At 38.4% G+C, this 14,968-nt stretch overlaps 2 protein-coding genes across 3 annotated transcripts in view; one reads left to right on the top strand and one right to left on the bottom strand.

Annotated features, from left to right (window-relative positions):
* ST6GAL2 (ST6 beta-galactoside alpha-2,6-sialyltransferase 2) overlaps nucleotides 1–6,221 on the top strand; it is a 50,145-nt gene extending 43,924 nt beyond the window's left edge. For both annotated transcript variants that reach the window (XM_040056467.2, XM_040056468.2), the window contains one exon: nucleotides 1,470–6,221. In XM_040056467.2, the coding sequence (XP_039912401.1) occupies nucleotides 1,470–1,738 (269 nt within the window). In that variant the 3' untranslated portion in view covers nucleotides 1,739–6,221. The remainder of the gene's footprint in view (nucleotides 1–1,469) is intronic.
* Nucleotides 1–14,968, bottom strand: part of LOC120749241 (pinopsin-like) — an 85,400-nt gene that overhangs the window by 498 nt on the left and 69,934 nt on the right. The window lies entirely within an intron of this gene.

The raw sequence follows: 14,968 nt of genomic DNA, 5'->3' as shown, positions 1-14,968 counted from the left end.
CAGAATTGATATGCTTAGCTTTTCTAAGACTATAGATTCTGCAGAGTATAAAGCTATAGAACAATTATAAAATATTTTCAGAACCTTTAATTTATGATAAAATATTTAATCACAGAAGTAATTGGTTTTCAGTTACTTCACACATCAGGCAGGGAAAAGTCATTTTGATAATCTAATGTTACACAGCAGGGAGAACATGGGGTTCTTTTCATTAGCAAGAAATCCCTGCATTCCCAAACTGTAAACTAAACTTCAGAAAATTGCTTTGCTTAGTTAAGAAACCAAAATAATTTTTTATGTTAATTCATTTCACTTCTGAGATATACTCAAAACACCATTGATGATGCCAAAGCTGTTGTGCAGGAAAAAAACCCCAACAACAGTTACATTAGTTCTCATTTGTATGTGCCAAGTGAACAGAGTTACACAGCTACCTCCACTGAGAGCTGTCAGTCTTATTCAACAGACAGGGATACCAGTAGTGCTACAAATGCCTCAATATATTTTTCTACAGAAATTTATTTTTTAAGTGAAATCTTAAAAAAAAAAATAAATAGCGTCCAAAACTTACTTCATGTCAGTTTCCTTTTGCATGGCTTTGGGAAACAGAAAAGGCTTCCAGGAGCTGTGATTGATGTGAAAGTATTGTAGTTTAGGCAATGTTGTTGATCATTATCTGGTATTAGTTCTTAAAATGTGCATCTGCAACAGCAATATTTCTCTTGTTTCAAGGCTGTAAATACTGCAGTTGATGGTGCTGATGACAGTGTGCCATTGGCATGTGGCAGAAAAAAATGGCTTGGCATTTAGTGGATTTCTCCTTGCTGAGCAAGGAAGTGGTGAGGGGCTTTATCTTATGACAGCACAGCTTTAAGCAGGAATTCATCAATTCATCTCTGGTGTCTCTCCATGGGACTCTTCACAGAATGGTCTGAAGCTGTGGGCTTCTGTGCCACCACTGCATGGGTGATGTTTATGTGCCCTTCTGCATGTGTTTGGCCAAGTCTTGCTGCTTAGAGAGAAGCAAGTGGATGGGAAAAATGGAATTGGTTCAATTTCAGACTAAGAAAGACCAACATTGCAATAAGGTGGAGATATTTCAAGGATTCTTGTGGGGGATGTTTTGTGGACAGTCCATAGAGGAAATGGAGGGAGGCAGGAAAGAGCAGTCTTCTCACTCAGGAGACTGATGGTGTTACACAAGTTCTTTACAGGATTTTCACTCTTGTTTTATGACTGTTGCCCTACCCTGTTGACTCTACAGTGATTGCAGTCTTTATGTATCAGGGACAAGTGAAAGCTGCTCAAATAAAAGGAACCATTGCTTCACTTAATGATTTTACAGAATACTTAAGGTGTGTGACAGCAAAGGAAAGAAGGAAATAAAAAATTGATTGGATGACTGCAGGGAAATTTCTGCAAGAAGAGTGGAAGCTGGTGTTCACTTTTGTTTTCACTTCTTGTTGCAGGTATCCTCATCATGATGTCCATGTGTAATGAAGTGCATGTGTACGAGTACATCCCTTCAGTGCGACAGACTGACCTGTGTCACTACCATGAACTCTACTACGATGCAGCTTGCACCTTAGGGGCCTACCATCCACTGCTCTACGAGAAGCTCCTGGTGCAGAGGATGAACAAAGGTCTGCAGGATGATCTGTATCGGAAGGGGAAAGTCATTTTGCCAGGGTTCAAAGCTGTCAAGTGCCCCAAACGAAATAATTTCCCACACTTGTAGAAGTAAGTCTTTTAGAAACAATGTGCAATAAGGTACTACTGTCGTACTATAAACAAGAGAATACTTGAAAAAAATATATCTTAGACCAATCTAGTCTTGAGTCTATAAATTGTAATTAAGTAGCAGGCATAAGAAAGAATGCTTTTCTGAGCCTGAGTATTTATTACTGCTTTGCAAATAGTTAGATAAAAAAAGCAAAGGCTTAGCTCACGAAGGTGCAAAGGACATGCTTAGGCAGAAATATAATGTATTGTTTTTGGTGTGACTGTCAGAATTTGTCGGTGGTCTCATGCCACATATGCTAGACTGTAAGTTTTTTTAAAATGAATTTATTTAATTGTCAAACCTGGTATTGTGAAACTGCCTCTATTGTTCATGTATGTACAGAGCGGCCAGTTGAACAATGCAGCATTTCCCGTGGCTTCATGGGATTTTCACACTCTCTCAGAATGAAGTAATTGCTACTCCAAGCTGTGCAGTCATTCACTAGAGCAGACTTTAATGCCTGTTCCCACACAGGCTCAGTTCCAGGCCTCCAGCTGAACAGGGGCTTAGGGTGGCACTGAAGTGCGTGCGGTCAGAGACGGCTGCACACAGCTAAACCAGTTAAGCTACTGGATGTATTTTTGGATGCCAGTCTCCCATGCTCACACTGACTGACGAGGGAAGAGAGAAATGTCTCATTTCTTTAGAGAAAAAGGAACATATTTGTAACCCAATTCGGAAGAAAAACTCTCCCTGAAAGGACTATCAGAAAGGTGTGAGATGGAAATGCTGCCTTCCCCCAGTCTGCACAGATACAAAAGATCCAGAGAAAGCCAAGGGAGGCTGTGCAGCGTTCACCCATCACACTGAATGCAAGCATAGAGGGGGCTCACCTCTTGTGAGACAGCATTCAGCAAAGCATAGCAAAGCAAAGATAGCATAGCAAAGATAGCATTCAGGAATACAGACATTATTTGTTGGGTATTTCATTGGTAGCTGAATCAAAGTCACTTGTTCACAAGTTCTTGCTGTTCAGAAAGGAGAAGTTTTCTGACAAAAGATATCAGCATTTTTTACTTAATGTTTGAAAGACTGTAAACACAGAAAACCTGTAATGCCTGCAAAAAGCCCTGAGTACAGATTGCATATGGAGATGGTTTGATATTTTCATTCATAACACATAAGGACAAGATTCTTTAAGGCAATTCTAAAAGTTAATGGTCTGGAGTGGTTTTCTCTTTTTGTTTTGTTTTGGTTTGTTTTTTTCCCACCTGACTGTACATTTTCTTTTAGAGTAAGTTCAGCAGGAATATGTGTACACAAAAGCACAGCTATATCCTACTCATGTCCATCCAGTGAAAAGGGCAGACAGTTCAAAGGGGCATTGAAAAGAATAGCTGACTGGTTGATGGTGGAAAGTATTTTTTTGTATTTTGACTTAAGCAAAAAGCCTTTTGCCAAAAATAGAAAAAAAAAAAAAAAGGAAAAGAAAAAAAAGGGCAAACAACACTAATGGCTATTTCACCTTAAATTGTAATGTAAATATAATCACAAAATCCTTTTTCTCTCACTCAGCTCTTTGGGAAGCAGTATAATAGGAAGGATCTTTTGGAAGGATTATTTTCCTTCCTCAAAATGAAGAATATATATCTTACATAGGACTTAGCCTTCTTTTTGGGCTTTATGATGATCTTAAGATTTTTCTTTTTGACAGAAATTGTGTAGATGATCTAATAACTGTACTTCTGTGTTGTATGGAGTTATGTCCATAAGGCATTTTGGTACATATCAAAATTAATAGGTTTTACTCATACTAGCCTTGGACTCTGGATATAGTACATACCAATTTCTTTTTAATGTTATGTGTGGTGGCAACTTTTATTCTTGACGCTAATAACATTGTTATTTAAATGCATGGATGATAGATAGCCTACACAGAACTTACCTATTTTTCCATATGTTTGCAAAACATAAGCAGTCTGAACAGTGCAATCAAATGTGTCTCTCTCTGCTGTACCCTGGGTTAGCTACGATATAACTGTAAAGGAAGAGAGTTTAGCTTTCCAAGACTAGTGAATATGCTACTTTTCAAAAAGCGGGAACTTTTAGAGTTCCAAAAAGACAAAAAAAAATCACTTTGGCCTGCAACCACTAGCTTTTAACTTTGATTTTCACAAAGATGAAAAATACTAACTGCATTGCTCAACTATCCACAGCAGGATTATGTAGTATTATTTATTCTCTCAATAATTTGTCAGAATAATCAACATAGCTGTTGATTATACAGAACAAGGCAAATTATAACGTTTCATGTAAGCATACCTACTTAGTACATCATTTATAAACCAATGAAGAGCCAGGTCCGAGATGTTATATAATGAACTATATAATTTCAATTTACTGAACAGTACACTCCAGCCCCTGCAGCCAAATTTTTTTCTTTGCCATATCCTTCTTTATATGGCAGTCAGTCCTCCTTCCACAAGTGCAAATGTGGTTGTTGTAGCACCATCACCTCCGAAGATGCTGCAGAGCTGTGCTTGCTCACAGAGGAGGAAGACCAACCTGTGATGCCATCTCTAAAAAATGAGCCTGGAATGGCTTTCTGACACTGGTTTCCACTGTGATCTTTTACTGGTCTGCCTGCTCAAACATATTGTAGTTGCTTAAAGAGCATTTTCTCTCCTACCTTGCCTTGTCCTTCGGTTTTTGACACGAGTGTGTTTGATCTGTTAATTGGGGGCTCCCCTTCACTTGCTGCAAGGGGGGAAGGGGCAGCAGTAAAGGGGAAGCATAAAGGACCTGCAGAGGGGCTCCTCTCACCACTTCTTACTCTCTGTGGCATTGGCATTGCTGGCTTTTATAAGAGCCCTCCAAGAGTTTTTGCATTAATGGGCATTTCCCTATCCCTTGTGAGGGCAGAGAAATGTTTGCAAAGAACAACATTCAGCAAATTTAACACAGTCAGTGTGTAATAACACTGAACCACAGCTCTTCTAAAAATAATGGGTGACAGTGCTGGTTTTAGATGCATGTTAAATACAGCAATGTAAAAGGAAGTGTATTTTTTTCACCAAGATCATGGGACTTTTTGGCGAAAAGATACAGGCTTGGCTTTGTAGCTCTCCCATGTGGCTGTCACACACTAAAAAAGTGGGACAGCACCTAGACAAGAGAGGTTTGCACAAAGCTGGTGCATCTTGAGGTGCATCATCAGCCAAGCAATTGCCTCTGCTATTGGGCCCCCAAGCTCCTTTACACTTGTAGGCTTTAAATTTATGGAGTTTTACTGACAAGTTGCCTTCAAACACTGTCCAGCCTCATTTCTGTGCCCTGGCTGTGGACAATAGTTACTGGAAGAAACCAGAAACACAGCAGCAGCTTAAGGAAATGCGCTGAGTTTATGCTGAATTGAAATATGCTCTTCTTTCCCCACTGTGAATTCTGTACCTTTTCTGACTTGCGGTGCTCTATCATTTTATGCGTTCAGTTTTGGATAATTAAATCAAGGTATTCTTTTGTTTAATCAAGAAAAAATTACAAAATATTTTGCCTTATTTTGAGCCAAAATCTTTTTACTAGAAAAAAAGCATTCTTTTGTTCCATTCCTCTATAGTTCTAAAGGTTACCTCAGCATAAACTCATAGCTCAGTCCTTCCTTGGATTAAGCTACTACATCTTTTTTTTACCTTGTTGTGTAGTTTTATGCTATAGAAACTCTGGTAAATTCAGTGAAATTAACATTATGTACTTTTGAAGAGACAGAGGGGTGATATAAATGCTCTACTGTACACTCTTATTGTACAAATTTAATTTAAGCATCGGTTGTCTTTGGTCAAGACACTTTCATTGGTGAAGACATCCAAATTCTGAACTTGTTGCTGTAAATCTCTTGCCAAAGTCAGAAAAACCAAAAGAGCTGTTTTTTCTTAAAACGAAGACAAGTGTCTACACTCACTGGTTGCACAGACTGAGCACAGTCATTTTGGAGACTGAATTAAACAGGAGTTCAAAATACATGTGGAGCAATCCCTAGTGGGGTTTTTCATTTTTTTTTTTCTTCAGAAGTTTTTAAGGATGGAAAATGCCATTTGGACGGTGACACAGATGTACTATGAAAGGAGTCTTAAGTGCATTGACTGCAACAATAAATGGTTACTATTTTTCCCTTCATGCTTTCTAAAGTTGATGCATATTTAAATGAAATCCTGCTTTGAAGTAGGTAATTCAGAAGCCTGCTGTTAAAATGATTTGAATCTTTTCCAGCATCTATCCTCTCACACAAGGAGGATACCTGATTTCACTGTTTGAAATTTAATGTAGCCCATGTCAGGAGTACGTGAATCACTTAATGAACTTTGACAGTGCAGATGTCTTCTCTCTGGCTTAGCAATCAAATTCAGAATTTTGTTCTTGAAATAAGAGTTGTGTGTAAAAGCCTTACTTTTCTTCATATCATCTCATCACTCTTAAAACATGTAGTCACTGAACTATTCAAATATAGACTGTGTACTTTTTTAATAGCTTTGAGAATTATTTTGTATGAAGATTTTTTTAAATGAATGTGTACTCTAATAACAAACCTTAAGATTTTACAGGAGTCACATTTTTAAGCAGTGTTTGTATACATTTTAACACTTTTTATATTTTCTATTATGATTTTGTATATTTTTTATGTATACACAGTGTACAGATTTTTTTCCTGTAAATAAAACATTTGTTTTCATTTGTTTCGGAGTGCTGGTCTTTTCATATTGCCTTAAATAAATGATACTGAACTACAGGTGGATCAAAAGAGGGAAGGTGTCTGTCAGTTCTGCCTGCAACTTCAATGGAATCTCAAATGGAAATGGACAGCTAATCTGACAAGGAGTTATCACAGTAAACTACAGAAAAGAGGCAAATATTGTAAAGCTGGTTTTATTCTAAAGTGAACATGTGTACCTGAGCAGATGTGCTAGGATTCCCTGGGAGAATATATTCACCATACTGCTCAGTAAATTTCTGAGCAGTAAATTTCTTGTGATTGTCAAGCCCTCTGTGGAGGTCATGCTCTGATGACTTGGCGATGTACTTGAAATGCTGATACACTTCAGCTAAATGGCTGTGCTACCCATTCAAGGAATCCAGTTTTGCGTTTAAGGGAGGAGAACAGGCTTTTTAATAAATTATTAATGAAAATTAAAAACAACTTACCAAAGGGAAAATGTAACTTGCTATCCAGTCTGTGATGAAGTGCTGTATAATTCAACCACAACAACCCTGCGTACATTCATTAAATGTGGGGCATACTGCTGCTTTTTGGTAGTTCTTGAACTACACAGGGGCCTGTGGAGGTGCTAATCTGTGTTTTCATCCCAGGGACTCATCCTGAGTCCATGCCAACAAGAAAGTTGGTTACATGTTAATGGGAAGATAAAAGTTGGATTGCCATCATGTACGCTTCCGGCACACAATAATCACCCAGCTCATCCTGTGTATTCCACTGGGCTAGTTACTGCCACGATATGCAAGTAACACCTCTCAGAAAACTCACATCAGTGAGTTTATCCACTCTAGGTGTTACCCTGGTTTTTCTGAGTTTTTTATAGCCTTTTGATTTTCATAAATGGAGTCAGATCTTTTCAGTTACTGTAGAATATTAGAGCAGTTTTCTACCTTTTTCCCACAGATGTAACATAAACAATTCCTTTGTTTTTCATTCTCTGTCCTTTGTTTGCATATTTCTAACCTGAAAACAATTGTAACTGACAGTTGGTTTAGCCACTTGGCTGAGGGGTGAAAAACCCCAGAAGCCAATCTTCTGCTAGACCCACAAATGTATAAAAAGTAAGAAATAAAGAAGCTCTCTCTCCGCCTGGATTCAGCTTTTGAGCTGGACGGAGAAACCTCTGCTCTGCAAAACCTCTTGTCTGCGTGTGGCTGCTTTGTGTGTCTCGGTGACATCTAGGGAATAAACTGAATGCTGGGACCTATGAATGAAGCAACTAACTGATACTTTTTAAATCCAGCAACTTTGCTTCTTTTATTTAAAAAACTACCAAGAAAATATGATCACAGTATTCCATCTATTAAATGCTCAGTCAGCTTCACTCTCTGTGACACAGAGAGGACTTTCTTGTCCATCTACATCCAAACTGTACCTCAGTAGAAGGTGTAAATCCATTAACTATATTGTGTGGGGTACAGAGGACATCTTGCTCACATGCTATTATTCAGCAGGGACAGCTGGAGGAGGTGGCACATTACCTTTCTGATAGTATCTCAGGGAGCCTTGGAGGCAACTCATTTTCAGGTTTATTCCCAAAATTGCACTGTCCTTTTTTGAACAGCATGCCTTTGTTGGAGGTACCTTTCTTTGTTTTACTCATAGAAGCCAGCAGTGTTTCACTTGAGTGGTTCTTAGGGGCATAGTTCTGTTTACAGGTGAAACTTCATACTGGCATTTTGGTCTGTTTATTTGCATTATTAGCTTGCCTGTTGTGATCTGGCTGAAAGACATATCTCAGGATTTTTAATTCAACTTGCTGTCTTGACTGCAGCATGAACTTGTTGAAGTGATTCTCCCCCTCTCCTCCACTCTGGTGAGACACGAGCTAGAGTACTGCATCCAGACCTGGGACCTCCAGCATAAGAAGGACAGGGACTTGTTGGAACAAATCCAGAGGAAGCCCACAAAGAGGTCAGAGGGCTTGAGCATCTCTCTTCTGAGGAAAGGCTGAGACAGTTAGGGTTGTTCAGTCTGCAGGAGGCTCTGGAGAGATCTTATTGTGGCCTTTCAATATTTAAAATGGACTTAAAAGAGAGATGGGACAGGCTTTTTACTCGGGCCTATATCAATAGGACAGGGAATAATGGTTTTATTCTGTAATAGTGCAGATTTTGACTAGGTATAAGAAATAATTTTTTTTTTATGATGAGCATGTTGGAACACTGGAACAGGTTGCCCAGATAGGTGGTAGGTGCCCCATCCCTGGGAATATTCAGGGTCAGCTTGGATGGGACTTTGAACAACCTGGCTGAGTTGAAGAAGGTCCTGATCACTGCAGGGGGGTAGGACTAGATGAGCTTTAAAAGAGACCTTCTAAGCCAGATTATTCTGTGATACTATGATAATAAGGACAGCAAGACAAGCAAGGGAGGAGTCAGTCTTTTACTGTAATCACATCCACCATTTTCTGAAGGTAACTGCACCTGCAGCAGTGATTAAAGAGTATCTTACTGTGGGACTGCATGAATTAGTGTGAACAGAGCACTAATACTTGTGGTTTGTTTGGACTTCTAGCTTTCCTGGCATTTTGATCTTTCCAGGGTGACAAATTTGATTGCTTAATCAGAATAGCATGGATTTATCTGCTGCACCCCAAAACTCACCAATGTCTACTCCATATAGTATCTGTCCTTGTTTTTTTAGATTCTACTTTCTTACACAGTAAGTTACCTCAGAGAATGCACTTCAAAGAAATGGCAGTACTGTTATATTCTGACCCCAAAGTTTCATGCCCTGATAACCAAGGCAAGTAAGAAGAGCATGCCCTGTTATTTCTTTTTCCTAGAAATAAGCTAAGTAAATGCTTACTTAGTTTGATGAAAATATTAACTGATTATATTAAATTGACTGAAAAGTAACCATAATGCAGTAATAGAGCAGGTTTTTTTAAACTGGAGCCAGAATAGCAACCAGAAGACTGGCAGCACAAGTGGGTTGTGACAGATCACAGGGGGAATCATTGCTTGTCTGATTGCTGGATTCTTAGAATTTACAAAAGAATGAGGACCAGTGAAAGGAAGGGGGAGAGACAAGGAACTATGAAAGACACCAAGAAAATGGAAAGAAACAGCTAGAAGATTTACCCTAACAGATGGGCAGGGCTGTTGCTTTTTCCTAATAGTCACTTGGGTTTGACATTTTGTTTTCTTACTTTTTTTTCTGCACTTTTGGAAAGAAACCCAGCTCATCTGTTGGTGCTCATATTGCTGCTGTCAGGTTTAGTGTGCTGGGATGTGATCTTAAAATAACGAACTATAGTAGAGTTAAGAACAGACTTCTGCTGGAGTTCAGCTTCTTTGTAAACAAATGAATCCCACAAATTTAACTGAGAAAAGACTAACTAGTTACACTGCTGCACTCTGAACGACCTCCTCCCTGTGCTTATAGTCATCTGTACGATAACTGAAACAAGAAAACCGAAACAAGAAACCTCTGGTGGCCTGTTTCTGCACATAGACAAATACAAATCAAACTCCCTCTCGGTTCCAAGATGCTGACAGGTAGGGGATAATTACTGTAGCAACAATTTCTTACACACTTGTGAGAGGACTCCAGAAACCCTGAGGGTTGTGGACGGCAGGATGCCTTGATTTTATGGAAGCAGCCAGAGGGGAAAACTACTGCCAGCGCTGACTCCAGGCTGTGTCAGCTGCTGTTCATTACCTTGCTCCCAGACAGTTGTCTGACTGCAACTGAGCTGCCTGATTAAAATATTTTACTGCCCCACCTTCTAAGCAGTAGTTGACTTTCCCTGGTCAGTGCTGGAGTGCTGATGGACAGGTTGTACTGGCTGCATCCTGCACTGCTCTGCCACTGCAGCAGGGATGTCTCCTGTGCAGGTGGGGCCCCCGGGGCGGGGGGTGGGAGTGTTGCTGACGGAAGAGGTGTGGGACATTCTGGATTGTTTTGGTTTGTGTAAATCTAGAAGGCTTTATTTTACTTTTTAAGCATTGTGTAGCGGTAGCAGTTGTAGGAAACATGACGTGAACTTGCCTCAAGAAGTTAAGAGTTCATGACTTGGGAGTTGTCTGATGTTTTGTAAAGTAGGCAGCATTCTCGATCTAAACTATCTACGCTTTAGACTAAGGAACAGCATGAAGAATTTTTTGGCAAACTAAGGCAAGAAACACAGGTCTTGGGTAACCTGAAAGTGCCAGAGGTCTACCTGTAGGTCCAGCTTACTGCCCATGAGGCACACAAAACAGGAGGTTTATATAAAGTACTGTATCCTGAGCATGAACAGAAAGGAAAAGTGGGGAAGGCTTGGTTCTGGACCTGTTTCTGAGCCTGCTTTTTCAGTAAAAGGGATAGGAGTCTTAGCTGATGCTTCCTGGATCAAGCAACATTACTCTTCTCCCCTAGAATACTCCTCTTTGGAAGTGTTGGTTTGTTTCTCAGTTGTTTCCAGTGCAACAAATGAAATTATGTTATCTGATGGACCTAATTTAGACTTTACAAATGCAAGGGGCTGAATGTAGCTGTCAGGACATTAGGCATTTTAATGAGAAGTTGGAGTATCCCAAGAATTAGAGGTAAGAAGAAAACGTGTAAGCTGTTACCAAAATAATATTAACAAAGTTGTTCCATGGTAGAAGAGCAAGGAAGGCAGAAACAACAAAACACATATGTCTGAGAAATATTGCCTTATTTTCACGGTTATAACATGCTATTTAGATCATTATTTTAAAATACTCATTTTAGATAAGTCCTCATGAACTCTTATATAAAGTCAAGTCATAAAGTTGAGATCAAAGCTGAAGGGATCATAAAGTGGGGATGGTTATTCTGTCAGAGGAAACGGAGAAACTTTTCTTTGCCCATACTTCAGTGTAATCAGCATGGCTGCTGATCTTCAAAGGGATTGATTATGCACATGAAAGCAAATATTAACAATGCTACTGTGTCTTCAATGCACACTGGTTTAAGACAGCACATGGTTGCTTTCAATGGGTTTATCATTGCAGGAAAAACAGATCAGTTGTCATATTTATCTCACAAATGCTCTTCCCTGGCCTTAAACAGAGCTACTAAACCCCATACAGTATACAATACAAGTAGCATGTGAAGTTAATTCCTCCTGCCTAATAGAAACTTAAGAAGAATTTCCTAAAGCAACATGAGGAACTTCAGTGAATAGCAACAAAATGGATCCTCCTTCTGTTTCCTATTCTCATTTCATAAGTTAGAATTGTTTAGGGTTTTGCAGTGTGATTGATGGATCCTGACTAACAGAGGCAGCAGCAAATTTACTAGTCCATACAGTAACATTCTACTTCATGAGGAGAAATGAAGAGTCTATTATCACCATAATAAGGGATGAATGATTCCAGATAATTTTAAAATAACTTGCATTTTGCTGGAAGTTCAAAGCATTACAACGAGAAGTACTTTGACACTTGAAAAATCTATGTGTTTATTTAGTTACAGTCTATACTGTTCTGCTAACCTAGTTTTCTCTTGCCTTTTCAGTTCTTCAGCCATGGACTGCAGATCTGCCCAAATGGATTAAAATAAAGACTCCAGCTGACTGTGATGGGTTTATGCTGGTATATTCCTGCCCCAATCTTGCTATGAATATAGCACATTATTAAATATTTGTAGAAATGTGATCTTACTGTGTTGGGGTGGGTGGGGGGTTGTTTTTGATTGGGTGGAGGTTTTTTTTGGGGGGATGGGGCGGTTAGGTTATGAACTGTCTATCTTTGGCTATATATGTAACACGTTTTATTAGGGAAAGTAGATCTTCCAGATGTTCCTTACAGAGTTTCATTAAGGCTGAGACCCAGAACACTGCACAAGGAAATCCAAAGTGTTCTTTCCATGAGGTTATTTTTGTAGTAAAACACCAATGGCTATCTTCCCTTGTGAATTTCTCAGGGTCTTTTTGCTTGAGGGCTGGTCATTTGTGTTCTACACACACAGAAACTTCAGCAGCTCTTGGTGATTTTAAATACTGATTCTTCTCCCTTGGCACTAATTAATTCTAACTGGCTAAAACATAAGTTCTTACAAGTCTTCTCCCTCAGATTTCCTGACCACCTAGCCTGTTGCTTCTGTTGCCCAAAATTGTATTTCCATCAATTGCTATGAATGAGATACAGGAAGTTGTCTAATGTGGGAATGATGGATTTAATTGCCAGATTCTACTGCTGGACAAGGGCACTTGTTACTTTTTTAAGAAGTGAGAGTCACAGTATAGTAAGAGGTGGGTATAAAGGATGAGGACTAAGTCTTCCCTGGATTTTATTTTTATCTTGGTTTGCAGGCAATTAGGTATTGATTTTACCCAAGGCAGAATTAGAAATTACTGAGAGGGCGTTGATTTGTGACTGCATTTTAATTTTATGTGTAAGTAATGCAGTAACAGAATCATTGGGCTGAGAAATCAGAATTTCTAATCTGACAGGATTTTTATTTCTTCTATAATTTCTTTCTCTTAGTGAACAAAACCAAAACAAATCATAAATTAAAAAAAAAAAAAAAAAAAAAAAAAAAAAAAAAAAAATCAGACAAAACTCCAGACTGCCAAAATATCCAGAAAATATCCAGTTAGATATAGATGTCTTTATGGATCTGTGGTTCAACTTCGTTCTGACTGTTCCCCTATAAATTAGATCACTGTGCTGGGCTACATTTCACTGCATTTCCTCCCCCTTACTGAGCCACTGCTGTTCCTGCACATGGGGGATGCAGTCTGGTAAGAGAGCTTGATCTGCTGAGTGAAGGACTGTGGTTTTCATTGAAGATACTTTTGACAAGAAACAGGATGTAGAAGCTTAAGCATGGAGATCTGGGCTGAAATATCTTTTTTTTTTTTTTTTTTTTTTTTTTTTTTTTTTTTTTTTTTTTTTTTTTTTTTTCCCTGCTGAATATAAAATTGGAAAAATTGACTGCTTCTCTAATACTGAAGAAGCCACATTTTCCACTGAGAAAATACTTTACTGGGAAACTGACTAACAAGTGACAAAAGTGCCTGTTTTTTGTGTTTTATTTTTTCTTTTTCCTAACTCACATCGAAATTCCTTGATTTTGCAGTTGTTGCTCACTGTGAGAGAAGGGAAGAGTGGTGAAGGTGAAAAGAAAGAAAAGTGGTGAAAAGTTAACCAAGTTTTTGGTTAACCTTTGAATCCTACTTGTAGTGAATTCCTATTGCCCTAAAGCCAGCAAACAGAAGTCCTGTAAAGCCTTGGGTGAGTGGTAAGGTCTTGAGTAAGTGTTTTCCCTGAAGGGTTAGAACATTACACGTGAAGCAGAGTCATCCATAAAGTACTCTCAGCATACAACAGCTGTATCTTATGTAGCAGATCTCTGCATACTTCTGTACACCCATTTCTGAAAATCTGGTTCTAATTTAGATAAAGGGATTTAAGAAGTCACTGTAAAGCTGATTTTTTTTATTTTTTCAGTTCAGATTCTGAAGATAATCAAGAATTCTGTAATCTGTCTTGCAAACAAGACAGAAACAAGAAATAACTCCTACTACACTGAGGTGTTGGTTCTCTACTAACATCCAGTTTGCCAAATGAAATACCCAGTTCCAAGCATGAGTACCAAAATTACAATTTGAATATTTGTTTTGAACATGAAATTATGAAAATAATTAGTTCACACTAGCAATATGGGGGTAGAAAGTGATCTGTTTATGGTGTCCCAATATGAGGAAAAGACAACTACCAAAGAGGAAGGGCTTTTTGAGGAATAAAGGTTTATAAACTGGCTACAGATAAATTTAGTTTGAGAGCAGTTATTATAATAAACATCAGGAGAACAAAGCTCTGTAATAGCTTCTACTTCAAAAGACAATGAACCTAAAATTTATTTTCATTTGGGCACAGTCAGATTTCTGAATTGCATTAAATGATGCAGTTTATAATGAAAAGGGGATTATTCTAATGAATTACAGGCCTGGTGCACTTTTATATTGTATTTTCCATACTGTGGCAACGATTATTTCTTTGGGTACAGCAGATTGTTGTGGTTTTTTTGTTTGTTTGTTTTTTGCCCTGGAGGAAGCAGAACATCAGGATAAAATCATAAAATAAAGTTCTACAGATTTGAATTAGAATTGCCAAGCAAGTCCATGAGGGTTTGAGCACTAATCTAACCTTTAATCCTCAAATTTCTCCTGCTGTACGACTATGATGATGATATTCATACCCTTTACAAGGATACCAAGGATTAACTCAATTAAAAGTATTTATTTAGTGGAGGTTACATAAATGCTGAAAAATATTCTCTGTCTAGGAAAATTCATTTTGTTTTTTCTCCATCCATCTGATCAGAAACAATTGTTGCTTCAATTCATAGTAAGTTAAATGACTGCAAATATATGCCTGGTAAAACTCTGAGAAGTAATCTCAACTGACACAATATGTAGAAAAAATGTCCTGCTCTGAATAAAATTTTAGTATTATGCCACTACCATATGACAAAAGATTACTCAGTTATTGAACAGGAGAGGAAAATTAGAGGCT

This window comes from Hirundo rustica, chromosome 2 (assembly GCF_015227805.2).
Source record: "Hirundo rustica isolate bHirRus1 chromosome 2, bHirRus1.pri.v3, whole genome shotgun sequence".
Lineage (NCBI taxonomy): Eukaryota > Metazoa > Chordata > Aves > Passeriformes > Hirundinidae > Hirundo > Hirundo rustica.
Note: the sequence above shows the minus strand (reverse complement) of the source record. Positions and strands in the feature narration are given on the sequence as shown.